Here is a 15,262-nt window from a genome sequence, read left to right on the forward strand (position 1 = left end):
CCTTGGGAAATCCATCATTGAGACAATAATTCTCAAATTTTGACATGGGAGTTTACGGGAGCATCTTGGCATAGGGAAACCATTTGGGAAACGAGGCAAGATATGGCAAACCAAGAGTCCCTTCCGACTTGAGATTTTCCCTAGAAAACTCATTTTACACCAAAATTCGCATAGGTTAGCCTTCAAAAATTCATCATCGAAGCAAGAATTCTCAAATTTTGACATGGGAGCTCACGGGGGCACCTTGGCATAGGGAAACCATTTGGGTAACGAGGCCAGCCATGGCAAACCATGAGTCACTTCTAACTTGAGATTTTCCCTTGAAAACTTATTTTCCACCCAAATTCGCATAGGTTAGCCTTGGGAAATCCATCATCGGGATAATAATTATCAAATTTTGACATGGGAGCTCACGGGGGCACCTTGACATAGGGAAACCATGTGGGCAACGAGGCATGTCATGGTCAACCAAGTTTCCCTTCCAACTTGATATTTTCCCTTAAAAACTCATTTTCCACTCAAATTCACATAGAAAACCATTTGGGCAACGAGATAATTAATTATGCATCTGCATATTGAAAAATGTGTTTTTATGGTTAGTGTTTTATGGAAGGACATGAAGGAAGAATCATGATCGAAGCAGAGAACATAACTATAATGGTTGATCAGAAGAAAGGGACGGCCAGGATGGATTGTGGTCACGGATGTATAGAAGTTGAATTATTTATTTAAGTATTGGGTGGGGACCACTTGAGCGAATAATGCAGTGAAGATAAGAACCACGCGCTTCACGTGCCCCAATCATAAGGCTGCCAAGTGCGCGTGGGATTTAAACATGGGATGGGACAATGATTCTCTTCTTCCCGCCCTCGATCTCTGTCTCTTTCCCATTTCCCACTATTATTTTTATTGCGAGGGTAAAACTCTCTTTCACTACTTTGTTGTGGCCACCACATTTATAATTTGTTTTGAATAAAACAAAGAAACTTGACCAATGTACATGTTTTTTTCAACTGAATGTACATGTTACGAACGCAAAACATGCTAAGGCTTCGATTAAATTTGATGTTCATGTTACGAATGTGTCCCCTTATGATAGTTTAGTTGTATGCTTTGTAATAATAAGTAGTAGAAATTTTGATCGGTTGTATTCTTGCTTCCTTCCTTCTTAGTTCTTGACTTCATTTTGCATTTTCATTTTAGAACTGAATTCACTCAATCCGCACATCTCTACAGTTTGAGTTTGGTCAAAGATTGACCCCCAGCTGAACGTGATTGGGTAGCTCCGCCATTGCCGGCGCTGGTGGTGATGGGCTGAAGCTGCCATTCCAGGCCAACGTAAGCAATGGGTTGGGCACATCATATTACGTGTCTTGCTTAACACCCACACAAAAAAAACCATGCAATGAGTTGGTTTCAAATAATTGCACGGTTTCACACATACCATATGCCATACTCTTCTTATTTTTTCTGTCATTTTTTTCTCACTATAAAATAAAATATATAAACACGAATATTTTAACAAAATACATTTAGTCATACCATTTCAAATTGCCCAAAAAGCTCAAATGTTTTAGATGATCTATCATGACATCTTTCTAGATGAAAAGTTTTCTAAGACTTGTATTATCCCATCACTGCAACAAGATTTATATTCCAGGTCCGAGCTAACGAGGAAGGTAGGAGATAACCATACATTAGACACTGAACATTTCCATGACCATGTCACTTCAATAAATATAATTAATTTACCGCACAAGCACAAAGACTTACATCGAATATATACAAAAGTCAGCACAATATCTACAATGTTAGGATAATATCTACACGGCAAACCCAAGTTGCTCTGTATCGTGGTCCACGTTGGTGATTTTTGGTCTGGCAGATGTAGTAGCTTTTCTAATTCTGAATTTGTGAAGTGTGAGTCCACCACATCAGTTTGTATGCTACAGCATTAAACAGAAGACACATATCAAGCAAAACAACTTAGCCTACTTTCAGTGTGGAGCTTCATGTAGGCTGAATAAATAATGAATAGAATGGATAATTTCACGGTTTGTGTTCTTACCCGTCACAAGCTATGCCACAATTATTAACTGCAACAATCTTATTGTGCTTTTTTGTCTTGCATCTGGTCCCTTTTCTCCAGGGGTAAAAGAGATAACATCCACAACCTACACGAACACCAACCAAAGTATGTGACTGAAATCATAATAACTACAGTCCTCCAGTAATAAATCCCAACCTACTTAACAATACAACCATGCTAGCCCCTTAATAGCATACCAAGTCCAAGCTAATCATAAACAGTTAAACATATCCTAATTTAAAAATCTGCATAGGATGGTATCTCATTAGAAAGAACTTGAGCAACATAAGCATTAATTATAACCTTTCCATTAGCCCCTTCATAGCATACGAAAGCCTAATTGAGCAAAAACCAGAATGACAGATGGCAGACGTGTACAAGATAAATGAGATCAATTAACCAATGCCTTGCTCATCAAAAATAAAATAAAAATTAACCAATGCCTTAGGATTACTTGTTAAGATACTTAATCTTTCCCGTGAAACTCAGAATTAGTTTTAAAATTATATAACAGTATAACATTAGACAAGTCATTTTGCAATTCTTTTCATAAGTATAATGGAGAAGGAAAGAGAAGTTCAGTATCTTTTTTTGGTTTAGAGAAAAGTTCAATATCTCCTCATAGTCAAATAATAAAAACAATGATATTAATAAAGAATTCGAACAAATTCCGTTCCTGAGTAGCACCTTCAGTTTCTCAACATATGACAAGAATACTGTTACATTTTTTTATTTGCTTTATGCTAATGTTCAATTTATGTTTAATGATATCTTTGACTTAGAAAATATATATAAAACAAATAATAAAATATAACAAATACTCAATTGCTTTAATATATATTTTCAATTTAAAAAGTCATTAGCAATGCAATCTCTGTCTTAAATCTTGAGTGAAGGGATAAGTAGTGAAGAGCTTACGACACATTATTTGCAACATAAAATATCGGAAGTCTTTCCACTCCTGCAGCTCTCCATTTGGTTTTGTCCAAGGATATTTGTTGTTCAGCCTCTGACCCAGTTGCAGTTAGAACAAACTGAAATATACAGCATATGATTACTATAATTGTTTCATGATATTTTACTTTTGAATAACAAAAGGAAATGCAAAAAATGTATCAAAAGCTCAAAGTCAATGTGGGACGAAGAAAGAAGATATCTTAGGGTAAACTAACAACCATCATAGTTATACATACCAGTGGAAAAAGTATAGCCATAATCCCATAACTCACAAGAGGAGAGAAAAAGAATATAGCCAAAACGCAAGGGCTTCCTGTAACAACGTAATTATTAATCTCAACATGAAGTGAATTAGAGGATAAAGTATTACACATAATATAGAACACATGGGAGTTATATCGCATCCTGCTTAATATTTCCACACTTTACAAAATTGCAAAATCCACAATCCTTGTCTACATTTCCTCAGTTATCTTTTCACAAACAACACATAACATAGTGTTTTTAACATACATGTTATGGAGACTGATTATATTTGATTTTTAGCTAGTAAACTAAATATAAAGAAAAAGAACTCCACTCCTCTAAGATTAGTTTAGTTAGTTGTTTAATTCCAAAAGCATCAATAAAAACATTCAAATAGCAGCCGCATGATCTAAACATATGAATTTTCTCTACCTAGACAAAAAGGTACGCTGCATAAAGTTCGTGTTAATAAGTTAATAAAAAAACACTTACCAAAACCAGCAAAAAATGGCCAGAATGATTCAAAGTAGTCCAGCCTTCTATCAAGAGCCACTTCATTGAAATTCCATTTATACCTAATGAAGAAGCACATTTTAACACATGTATCCAACAGTAAAAAGAGGATATTAAGCAGAGATGTATAAGGACCACATACTCGAAGCAGTAATATGCATACATCCACGAAAGGAGTAAAAAATTGAGCACCTTCCCTATGTATGGGATGAAACCAGTTGCATAGACCTGAATATAACATCAGAAATTGCTAGTTAACTACAAAGGATAATAAATAGAAAATTTTAGTTTGTTTCAAACAAAAGCATATACACTATACTATCAATGTGGGAACACAAATTACAATAATTCCATTACCTCAAGAAAGAAAACGCTCAAAAGGAGTAAGGAATACACCTGCTCTCCTATTCCAATCATGACCCTGAGTTAAGCAAACACAGTTGATGAATCTTTCTAATTTACCCAGTAATAATTAATAGCAATCAGAAAAGGAGATAGACAAAATGGCAGCACGAAGTAACTACATATTAGAACTTTACCCTCCCAGACCAGATGGTTTTTTGGCATGATGAGCATTTTGTATAGTTGGTGAGTTTTGGCTAGAGCCTTTCTTTTCAGTAAAATTAGATCTTCCCATTGCAGCATAGCCATATTTAGCAATGTCATTGTACCTAAAAACATTCTGTTAGCTATTTTGATAGGAATAGATCTCTTTCAAGCGGGGAGTGGTATATTCAGCAAGAAAGCAAATACAGAAAATAACAGCGAGATTTCCCAGCTATGAAGAAACCTAGTCCCAAGCTTTCAGGCAAAAAAACAGAACAGTGACATCCTTCCTTCTATGACTACCCTCCTTACAAAATATTCATTTCTCTTAGAAGTTAAAAGCTTAAAAAGTGAAACAACATACTAGCCCATGACCAGTTTACCTAGTACTAATAGTTTATTAGATTTGGAAAACCAAAATTGAGAATACTTTGCTTGTTATTCCAATGAGAACAGGACAAATAAACTGAAGCATTTTCATATAGATCCAAACATTAGTTGGCATTATCACTTTATTTGATACATGTTGGGAGTCATAAGCTACAATTCCGAACAAGAATTTCAGTCCAGCATTGATTATGGCAGAAAAAGCAGCAATCCAAAATATTCATTCAGGGTAGGATTGTTTATATGGATATAAAATGGGATTGGAAGCATATTATGCCTACTTTGGGGTGTTCTCATGATCTTTTTGACAATATCATAATCTATTAAAAAATTAGATACAAATATGAAATAACTTGACAAAGAACATTGCAATACAGGGCAGCCAAATGCATCATCATGATAATAAAGATGAGGGAAATAGAAGATTAAAAAGAGAATATTACCAGATGGTGCTTAGAATTATGCTAAACACATATAATGGGTAAAACCAAAGCACCTGCAACATAACAATCACATAAGATTAATTGGAGAAACACACTCAACTTGAAGACTATAGTATACACATTACATTTCATCCAGTGTGTGTGAGTGCAGGTGAGACAGCAGAGGCCCGCATCAGATAAAAGCATCTAATACAGCGAGAAAGCTCATCCCAACCCAAACCACATTAGCTGCCTTTGTTTCTTTCTTTATACCTTTTCAGTTTTAAATTTTTTTGCCATGCAATGTTGACATAGAAAGATATTTAAAACGCATCTTATCAATGAAAGTGAGAAAATCCTTAAGCACCTACACCCTCCGGTCACTATTATAAGCAAAAACCAACATTTTAGATTCATTGAATAAATGATGTATCTAATCATTATTATAGACTAGATACATCATTCATTGGTTTTTGAAACATTTCTGATAGTGCTTCCACACTTTTCTAAAATAATGTTTGGGTCAATGAGTTCATTTAACTTAGGGGACCATTTAACTTATTAAGTTCAAACTTCATAGTCACAATTGTATACTGATAGAATATAGCAGGGTAGGCTGTTATGTAAATAAGTGATCTGTACAATTTATTGGTGAAATTTTTATTGAAGGCAAGATATTTCATGTTACCGCATTGTTTAATATTGGCAAATTATATAGATATCCAAAAGTTCATATGCAGAAAGTACATAATCACATTCCTTGCCAAAGTGATATTAAGCTCAGAATAATGCATAGGTCTTTTTAAAATATATATAAATACTGAAAATTCATGCAAGTTATAAGGCAAGCAACAAAGCATTTTTTTCAAATCAATGTGCACTTTAAAAATAGAATATTCATACTTACATAAAAGAGCTGAATGAGTAGAAGACGTAAGAAATAATAAAATTTCAAAGTGCCATCTGAGTCACACAGTTTATGAGAAACAAACTGTGAGCATTGATCAGGTAATATCCACCACAATGCAGGGATCACAACCGAGCTTAGGACGAATATACTGCAGAGAAATTTAAAGATGTTTAAATCATTAAACACATAGATTGTAGATTTATGACTTGTGCAGACATGGATGGATGACAAAAATATACAGTTATTGACCAAAAATTGTTAATAAGATTTCTTCCAGTCATCTTGAAACTGTCATCATGTGAAACATATTCTATGCCACAAATTCTCATTCATTATGCTAAAATACATTCAAGCTGGTTTGATTCTTCAATAAGTTCTTTTAAAAAATGAACATTGACATTGATTGGATTGCAAAAAAATGATCTGGCAAATTAGGAGTTGATTAATAATATTACTATGTAGAAAAAGGAAAGGAATTAGTATGATGCAAAAATGAATTAGAATTAGTTACCTTCCTAAGAAAATAAAACCATTTAGGAGGAAACACTGGCCTGTTCGCACCAAAAGCCTCCTCGACCTGAAAATCAAACCAAAACAACAATAAATAAATAAATATGAATTCGATTATTCGATTGAATTGGAAGAAGGTGGCTCGGCTGGGCTCGCCTGAGACAGAGAATAAGAACGCGATGAAGGCAACACGCCTCTCTGAAACCCTCCAACCAGAGAAAACAAGCTGCCTTTGCTTGCAACTTCGCTTCCATCTACTTCGCTTCTCAATCACAATCACTTCTTCTTCTAAACTCTCCAACTCATTCTCTTCCCTGTCTGCGCCCACTTTCAGTTTCTCAACATCAAATTTCACAAATAAATGAAATAATCATACCAACACGCTTATCTAATTAGATTTAATTATCTTATCATATCATAATCAAATTAAAATTTTAAAAATATTCGAAAGATAAGATCAAGTGATGTAATTAAATATTTGTAATTCAACTATGAGTTTAATGGATATGCACTGACAGTGTAAAATAGTTTTACACAGTCATCCAATCAAAGCATGACACATAGGAGAGATAATTACATTTGACTTTAATTTTAATTAAAAGAATAAGATATTTTCTGATTTGGCGGAATTCAATTGAATGTCTGTGTAAAACTATTTTACACTGCCAGTGCATATCCATTAAACTCTTCAACTATTTACATTGATATAACTGAATTCCTAAAATATATGTTGTCATTTTTTTAAAATGGAAATGAGAAATAGAAAAATAGAAAAACGTCAAATGAATTGTTTTAAAAAATTGTTCTTAAAAAATCAATTTTCTTATTTTTTACTTCAAATCTGAAATTTGGGAACCCAAATGAAAGACAATGATTTGAGATTTGCTAGTCATGAATTTTGACCAAACCTAACAAGTTTTTTATGAAATGTCCAAAAACTTCACAAATGCTAAAATTACTCTTTTCATTGACAATCCTCTAAGTCAAAATGTTACTTTTTTGTTGGTCAAGTAAAAAAGATGTTACTTCAAACTTCTTCACTTTCATATCTTGCAAGCCTCAATTCTTTGAGCATTTTCACATCAGTCGAATCTTTAAACATAGTCACTCTTCCGGAGTCTTCCCTCCCTTTCAACTTATCGGAAATAGGAGAATTTTAATTTTCCTTCTCCCCTTCCTTTTTTGAATCAGACAATCTATAAATGCCCTCAGAACAAGACGAATCCTTTTTTTTTGGTCAATAACAAGACGAATCCTTTAAAATGAAGCACTTACCTAATATGATTTTACCAAAGGCTGGGATGAATGTTGAGTACTACTACACAAGGGACAGAAAAACAAGCAAGTGCAAGTGAGTTTAGTTATTCTATATATATCCCGAAAGAGAGGGAGTGAGGAAGGGGATGAGGAGAAGAAGCAGCACCAGCATCATCAGTAAGCCGCTCCAGGGGTGTGTGACTCGTTAAGTTCAAAGAATATATATGGTAAAATTTAGAACAGGCCCCACATGCCATGCATGTATTAAACAATTCTTTTGACTTTAAAATCTACATATCCTGACTTCCATATTTTGCTCTGACAAGTGCAAATAGGAATGGAATATGGCGGTCAGTTCGAGTTCCATTGGCAGACACTGATAATAACATTGCCGCACTGTCCAATTCAAAATTTGATGGTGAATACTTTCATTTAAACTGAAGTACACTATCTATGATCAGTGTGCACAAAATTACATTGGCCTTTGTCTTGGGTATGGAGTGAAGAGGGGTATACAAGGCAAGATCAGAAAGCATAATCATCAGCACGCCAAAAGAAGACTGGTAGGAAACTCCCATCTTCCACTCCAACTGTATCAGGAAAAAAATATGATGGGGAGGGAAAATAATCAGTAGAATACACGATGACATTGGCAGTTGGCTAAAACCCTCCCCAGCGCCTCAAGCTCATTTAGATATGCAAGATATAACACAAAGAATACATCATGGCGATCTCGAAGTTTCTTGCCGTCTAAGAGGAATGCCTTCACCACCATCAAAGCCATCCTCTTCGGAATGCTTAGGAAGTCTAATTGATGAAGATGATTGCAAACCTGCACATGAAGATAATATTAATAAATCATGCTTGAAGGCTTGAAGATCTTACCCCAGGAAGTGCATGTGAGCATGAGAGGTGGTAATCTAAAGTCATGAGAAATTACTACAATTGGAGCACTAGTGCATACCATGACCATCAGTCATATCCTTAGTCCTGTGAAGAAGAAAAGTTCCTGAAAGTATTGTCACGAACCCACATATTTCTGTTATAACTTGTGTTGGACTTTGCCTATCCCAGTCCTGATACATCAAATTCAATTCTCAATCACATGACAACCTATAAAATGGAAAGTAGTAGACATACATTGAGAGTGTAAATAACAAGTAGAACCCCTGCACACGAAATACAAGACATCCAAATCATGTAAATCAAAGAAAACAAATTCTTGTTCAGTTGTATGTGTCTGTAGGATTTTCATGTCAGTATGCTTATTCGAGGGAAAGAGCAAAAGACATTTCACACCCCATTGAGTTTCCATACAACTCCCACACCTTCTAGATGTAAATGTCTCGGAACTCGAAAGATAGTCATTTATTCTCAACAATATTTCTCTCTCCATTCACAAGCAGTTAATTAGAGATGTTTTATGTTGGACTCACTTAGAGAATCTTGACTAGCAAATAAAACTCTGTTCACAAAGTTCTAGGCAACAACTGGTATATAAGCATCATTAAGGATCTTCCGACAACATCAGGGTTGCCAATAGCGCGCTATAGCGCCGTAGCAGTGCGTAGCGACCCTTGGCCACTCCTAGTTGTTGCATAGCAGTGCAGTTCAATGTATATCATGATTCTTTATACACTACACAATAATATGTAGTGTATAAACAATCATGATACACACTTCAAATAAAATTGTTAGCCAATAGGCCTAAAAAAACAGATTATAAAATATGCCGTCAATCCTGAATATTTTCTGTAGCACAATTTACAAATTTGTAAGGGGGGATTTGATAGGGGGTGGAGTTTCCCTGGAATCTTACTTGAGCATCTTAAATTGCCATGTTCAGTATGATTCTTAAAAAAAATCCCAGGAAACTAATATCCCAGCAAAACATTTCCAAGAGAAGAGGTAGATACAACTTTTCAATGATAATGGGAGAGATTGTCTAACATTCCTGGAATATTTTAGGCATTTGTAACATTGCTAGGAATCATGATCCCCGAGAAACATGATTCCCAGAAATGAAAAACAAACTTGTATACCAAAGACCCCCTTAATAGTATAGCAATGAAGTGAAGTACAATAATATCGTTAAGGAAACAAGACTTACCTTAAACATGATAACACTAGCCACAATGGTTAATGTTGTGAACATGACATAATATATTGGAGATACCACTGCCGTATTAAAAGTATCCAGTGCCTGAATGAAGAACAATAAAATTAGTATCACGGGTAGAAAAACTAGCCATCACATTAAAAAAAGGTGACAATATGTAAAAGTTATTGCATAATACTAATAAGTAGCAGGATCGGGCCCAATTTGACACACAGAACTAGGCAACTGTATATTAAATTCTCCTCCTAATCCTACAAATTCAAGTTTAAAGCTATAGAGAAAATGAATTTGCTCTCATACACCATCCATCGAGATACCTAAACCTGCCTTTGTATGCATTTAAATTATTAAAACATTCATTACACTTGCTTCATCAGATCTCCTTCCTATTCATTACCCACCTGCAAGCCAGTTATTAAGATATCAATTTCAGTGCACTATTTCACTGATTGAAGAAAAATGGACTAAAATATGGTTGTTCTGTTTCACAAATAATGGTGAAAAACGTGGAGTTTTTAAGGAAAAGTATTATCCTTAAAGCAAAACTGCCACAGCAAGGCTGCAAATTAACTGCACAATAATGAGTAGTGAATGAATAATGTATTCATTATTTCTCCTTTTTTATCTTTCGGTTTTCATAAAAAAACTTCATGAATTCCCAATTTCTTTTCATTTTTATTGTTCTTTCTATGAAACAAAGTTGGGTAAAACTATGTCTATGTGTTCGGCCAAAACTATTCAACCTGCAGGCATGTGGCTCCACTTCAAAATGAAGGATGGTTTTGAATTTCTATGGAATTCCAACAGTGGGCATACCACATAGATGAAACTTAGTTAAAGGGTTTCAAACAACTCTAGCTCCTTGCTGAGAAACCCTCTTCCTCATCTGTCAATTCTTCTATCAAACCTTCCTTTTATCATTTAAAAAAATATTTTACATTTTCCCTTCTTTAAATATTTGATACTATTTATTCAATAAATGGTGAAAATGATCTTATTTTTAAAATCAAGGGTAAAAATCAAAATTAATAACAGTAGTTCGCTAAAGATCACAAGGTCATATGTGATGTTGATATGCTTAAAGGGTTTTCAAAGGAAAAAGGCGTATGGTTCCAGAAACATATCTGCAAAAGTAAGATGACAAGGTAAATACTAAACAACCACCATTTGAACAATTTGATATCAAATATCAACACAATAAGGAAAAAAGTACACATGTAAAGTATTCAAAAACAAAAATGAATTTACAAAAAATAATAGCATAACCATACAATACATGATACTTCCACAGATTTACTGAATGGTACAATGTAAAGTTAATTAAACCAAAGAAGTGCGTGGTGGACTTGTTTAGTGTTCCCAAAAGAAGTAAAAGAGATTAAGAAAAAGCTATCATACCTTATTCAAATAATTCATTTGGGTAAGAACACAAACAGTTACAACTAGAGTGAATACCCAAGTTTGAGGGTAAATAAGCTGATTCATCCCTGACAGAGTTAACTTTATGGCAATTCCAAGAGCCTTAACACTCATAACCTGTCGAAGGAAAACCTTACAATATAAGTACAGAAAAACAGGGGAAACCAGATAACTAAGGGAGAACAAAGACTACTAGAAATTCATCAACATCTAGACATACCGATAGAGAACCAACAAGAGAACAAACACCAATATAAACCATTATGTGTGTCTGGCCATACAGAGGAATGAAGTGGAAGATGAGAACAAAAGCAGCTGTGATAACCAAAGCTGCATAGAAGAGAAATGCTGCAGAAGAAAGATTAAGCCTCTTAGTTAGTAGTCTGACATGATATTTTGAGTAAAGAGAGTAATATTTCAGGTTGGAACATGGCTACCAGGCTCCATAGCAAGATCCCAAACTTCTGTCACAGATTCAATTTCCCGTTCTTGAGGGGCATGTAGAACAATTGTCGTAGACCCCACAACACACAAAGCACAACCAAGAACTCCAAAGATATGTAGCCTTTCCCGTAAAATAATATGAGCAAGGGCAGCACTGCAAAAACAAAAAACAAAAAACATCACAAATCAGCATTTACCCACATTCAAGCATCAATATAAAACTAAATATTTTTCATGCCTTATAATAATGCTAAGAGCACCAAGAGGGGTGACCAATAAAGCTGGAGCAAATGCATATGCTGCAAAATTGGCAATCTCTCCGACAATCACTGTTGAAATAGCAAATGTATTAGAATAGAAACTTTAAACCACTTATTTATATCATTAGCTATAAACAACTCATATCAATAAATTGAATGCAGATATTTTGTCATATCCTCGGATGACTTTTGTGTCCCAGCAGAAATATTCCCTTGGAACATGTGTGAAGCAAGAAAATCTAAGAACTAAAGTTAGAAGATTAGATGGAAAAGGTACAAGCTTTAGCAGAATTTTTAACATAAATCTGGATAATAAAGTTGTAAAAAGTTAGATAACTTACCTAAAATTGTAATTTTTGCTAAAGTCACAAATCATTAAGAGATGAAGAGAAAAACATACAGAAGAATACTCCTCTTTGGATTTGATAAGGTTTGGCATAGAACTCAATTCATACAAGTTTAGTTACTAACTAGATTAAATTCAGCACTTAAAATATAACATTGACTAAAAGATTGAAAAAAAATATCAGATGTTGTGGGGATACACTTGGGAAAGCAAAAATCATTGATACAGTTCACCAATGCCATTCAATCAACAAGATTTTGCACGAACAATTGTTATCACATCATAAGAAAGCGATTTATGTATGACTCACTAGTTATCATGCCCACCCACCAAAGCGGCTCATACAAGTACGAATAACCTCCACTTCCTGTCAAAGATAATTATTTGAAATGTCAGCTACAACATTATAACATTCAACTTGTAGTCTGTAGACAGATTTTCCACAATAATTTAAACATTAAATATCAGGTCACATCAAACTCCACTTCCTTAGAATTTCGATAATGGTAAAATAATCTTGACCACTCATTACTAATCTTAAGATGAAAATATGGTTTTAAATCAAGGTCCGCGACCGTAATTTTAGCCGTGACGTCAACATTTTGGCGGTTTCGGAAACCGCAATGCAACCATGATTTCGGCCGTGTTTGTTCACAATTTTCCGCAATACGAATGACCCCAATGCGACCATTACCGTTACTACCATTACTGCGACTGCAATTGCATAGGGTTGAGAAGCATCTAAATCATTTTAACACGACATAATAAATTTGTAGGAGAAAATTAAAAGATGGCCATACTGATGAGTGACAACAACCTGAAAACATTCAACTTGTAGTCTGTAGACAGAACTTTGAGCATAATTTAAACATTAACAACAAAATCCGAGACATTTAACTCCATTTTCTATGCGACAATTAAGATAACGGTAAGATTGATTGACATGACTAAAATGTTGCTTAAAAATGGATGAGAACATAAAGTGTTGAAATGCAGCAATTGTACATGAATGAGTTTAGTCGATTTGAGTGAGTTGAAAGTAGAAAAGAGGCAGATCTTTGGCACGATCCAAGTAAAAGAGTGAGTGAGAAGTAGAGGAAATTGAGAGATCAGAGACTAGTAGCTAAGCAGTAAAATGAAATGAATTGGGCGGATCCATGGTACCTGCTCGGATTCCACTGGCGCCTGCTTTTTTCAAACCCTTCTTTTTGACAATGAAGCTGGCGCCGATGAAGAAGCTTGATGAGAGAGCGAGGACTAGACCCTTAATGTTATCGGAGGACATGCCCTCGCGCCAGCTGCTAGGGTTCGACGAAGTCGCCATGGCACCCGCACCAAACCCTAGGTTAGGTTAGGTTAGGTTAGGTTAGTAAATAATTCAGAAATCTAAGTTTCCTTCCTTCGTGGCCTGGATTGGATACAGCTGTGGTGTCGTGTCGGTCACAAAAGGCTGTCTTCCTCTAGATCGGGCAATTGCGATTGTAGCATAAGATGCATAATCATACCCACACCCACCGAGAGAAAGTGAAAGCACACACACAACACAACACAACACAACACAACACACAGGAAGAAAGGGAAAAGGGAAATTAATTTTACAGTGTTTGTGAATTGTGAGTAACACCACACCACACCACACCACACCACTAAGACACCACTAACACAATGAAGGAAGGTTGATGAGTGCTACACTCCATTCTTGATTCTCTGCTAATCCCTACTTTGTTCTTTCCAAATTACACACACATGGCCCAAATCGCAATCTCTTATCTCCCACCCCCCTCTTTCTACCTAGTTTTATTTATCTCACATTAATTAATATATCTACAATTTTTAATTTATTGCTATGTCGTTTCACTACACATTGAATTTCATTTCATTTTCACATTAAAAAACTTTCTCACCATCTATTGCCAACATAAGGAGCGCACTTTAACACTATGTTTAGTAGAGAAGAGAGAGATAGAGAAGAGAGAGTAGAGAAGAGAGAAGTTGAGTAGAGATAAATAGATGAGAAATAGAGTAGATTTGATAGGTTGTTTGGTATGGTAGAAAGAGAAGAAAGATAGAAGAGAAAGAATGAGGTGGAAAGTTATATTTTTATAAAAAGACATTTGCATCCAATAAAAAAAATTAGTTGCAAATATACATCTGCACAAAAAAGGGTACTAAAGGGAAAAGGAAAAAACAAACTTGCGTGGCTTTATCTCTCTTCAATTTGAAGAGAGGGCAAAAAGTCGATGGCCCCACCACCTGTCATCTCTCTCTTGTGGGTAGATGCAAACCAAACAGAGGGAAATTATCTATCTCTTGCTAAACTCTCTTTAGGGTACTTCTCTCTTCTTAAGTTCCACTCCACCAAACACACCGTAACGGTTTTCTTTATAACACACTCGTTTTTATCCATACAAATTGTTGTCCCACTTTTTTATGTCGATATACCTAAATAAAGTGAATTGAAAAAAAAAATAGATGTGATATGTATATTGTATAGTATGGAAGAGAATGAGAGAAAAAAAAAATGGTAAGTATATGTGATAATATTACTCGCTTACGGTTATGGTTTGCATGAATCATAACTGTATTTTTATTGATAGAGATTTTATATGTTGATTTATTGGATCTCTTATTAGTTTTGGAAAAACAATGGAGTGTTGATAACCCGAGCTTTAGTGATACTTTTCATTTATTTTTTTAATTATTAATTATGGTACTTTAGTTATTTTTCATACAACTATGATTTATCTCATGTGAAAATAAGATAAAGGAAGATTTAACTCAAAACATGGTTGTGCATGCTACTTTCCTGGGTTGTTTCTCTTAACACACACATTTTA

The 15,262-nt window shown here is 34.8% G+C and overlaps 2 protein-coding genes across 3 annotated transcripts; both read right to left on the minus strand.

The window, feature by feature from the left end:
- Positions 1–1,668: 1,668 nt before the first annotated feature.
- Positions 1,669–6,949, minus strand: LOC130721832 (protein EI24 homolog). The gene is made up of 12 exons (XM_057572410.1): positions 6,737–6,949; positions 6,582–6,647; positions 6,068–6,218; positions 5,182–5,234; positions 4,345–4,476; positions 4,163–4,226; positions 3,948–4,033; positions 3,785–3,867; positions 3,283–3,359; positions 3,008–3,123; positions 2,069–2,174; positions 1,669–1,946 (listed from the first exon to the last, which is right to left on the minus strand). The coding sequence occupies exons 1-11, from the start codon at positions 6,832–6,834 to the stop codon at positions 2,108–2,110; spliced, it is 993 nt and encodes a 330-aa protein (XP_057428393.1). The 5' UTR covers positions 6,835–6,949; the 3' UTR covers positions 1,669–1,946; positions 2,069–2,107.
- A 1,150-nt stretch (positions 6,950–8,099) lies between these two features.
- LOC130721830 (probable magnesium transporter NIPA3) lies at positions 8,100–14,206 on the minus strand. 2 transcript variants are annotated; one of them, XM_057572408.1, is made up of 9 exons: positions 13,590–14,205; positions 12,736–12,792; positions 12,058–12,148; positions 11,813–11,973; positions 11,596–11,723; positions 11,355–11,492; positions 9,948–10,040; positions 8,802–8,913; positions 8,100–8,669 (listed from the first exon to the last, which is right to left on the minus strand). In XM_057572408.1, exons 1-9 carry the CDS (start codon positions 13,747–13,749, stop codon positions 8,560–8,562), a joined length of 1,050 nt encoding a protein of 349 aa, XP_057428391.1. In that variant the 5' UTR covers positions 13,750–14,205; the 3' UTR covers positions 8,100–8,559. The 2 variants fall into 2 exon arrangements, with proteins under 2 accessions (XP_057428391.1, XP_057428392.1); XM_057572409.1 differs by lacking the exon at positions 8,100–8,669 and having other exon boundaries at positions 8,828–8,950; positions 13,590–14,206.
- Between the last annotated feature and the right edge of the window lie 1,056 nt (positions 14,207–15,262).

The sequence above is a fragment of the Lotus japonicus genome, chromosome 6 (genome assembly GCF_012489685.1).
Source record: "Lotus japonicus ecotype B-129 chromosome 6, LjGifu_v1.2".
Classification (NCBI taxonomy): Eukaryota; Viridiplantae; Streptophyta; class Magnoliopsida; order Fabales; family Fabaceae; genus Lotus; species Lotus japonicus.

Coding starts and splice junctions, on each gene's coding strand:
- LOC130721830 (XM_057572408.1), bottom strand. CDS start 13,749: ATGGCGACTTCGTCGAACCCTAGCAGCTGGCGCGAGGGCATGTCCTCC. Junction 12,793..13,589: donor CGCCAGTGGAATCCGAGCAG/GTACCATGGATC, acceptor TATCTTTGACAG/GAAGTGGAGGTTATTCGTAC. Junction 11,493..11,595: donor CTCTTGTTGGTTCTCTATCG/GTATGTCTAGAT, acceptor TTCCTTCGACAG/GTTATGAGTGTTAAGGCTCT.
- LOC130721832 (XM_057572410.1), bottom strand. CDS start 6,834: ATGGAAGCGAAGTTGCAAGCAAAGGCAGCTTGTTTTCTCTGGTTGGAG. Junction 6,648..6,736: donor GTTCTTATTCTCTGTCTCAG/GCGAGCCCAGCC, acceptor TTTGATTTTCAG/GTCGAGGAGGCTTTTGGTGC. Junction 4,227..4,344: donor AAACCATCTGGTCTGGGAGG/GTAAAGTTCTAA, acceptor TGCTTAACTCAG/GGTCATGATTGGAATAGGAG.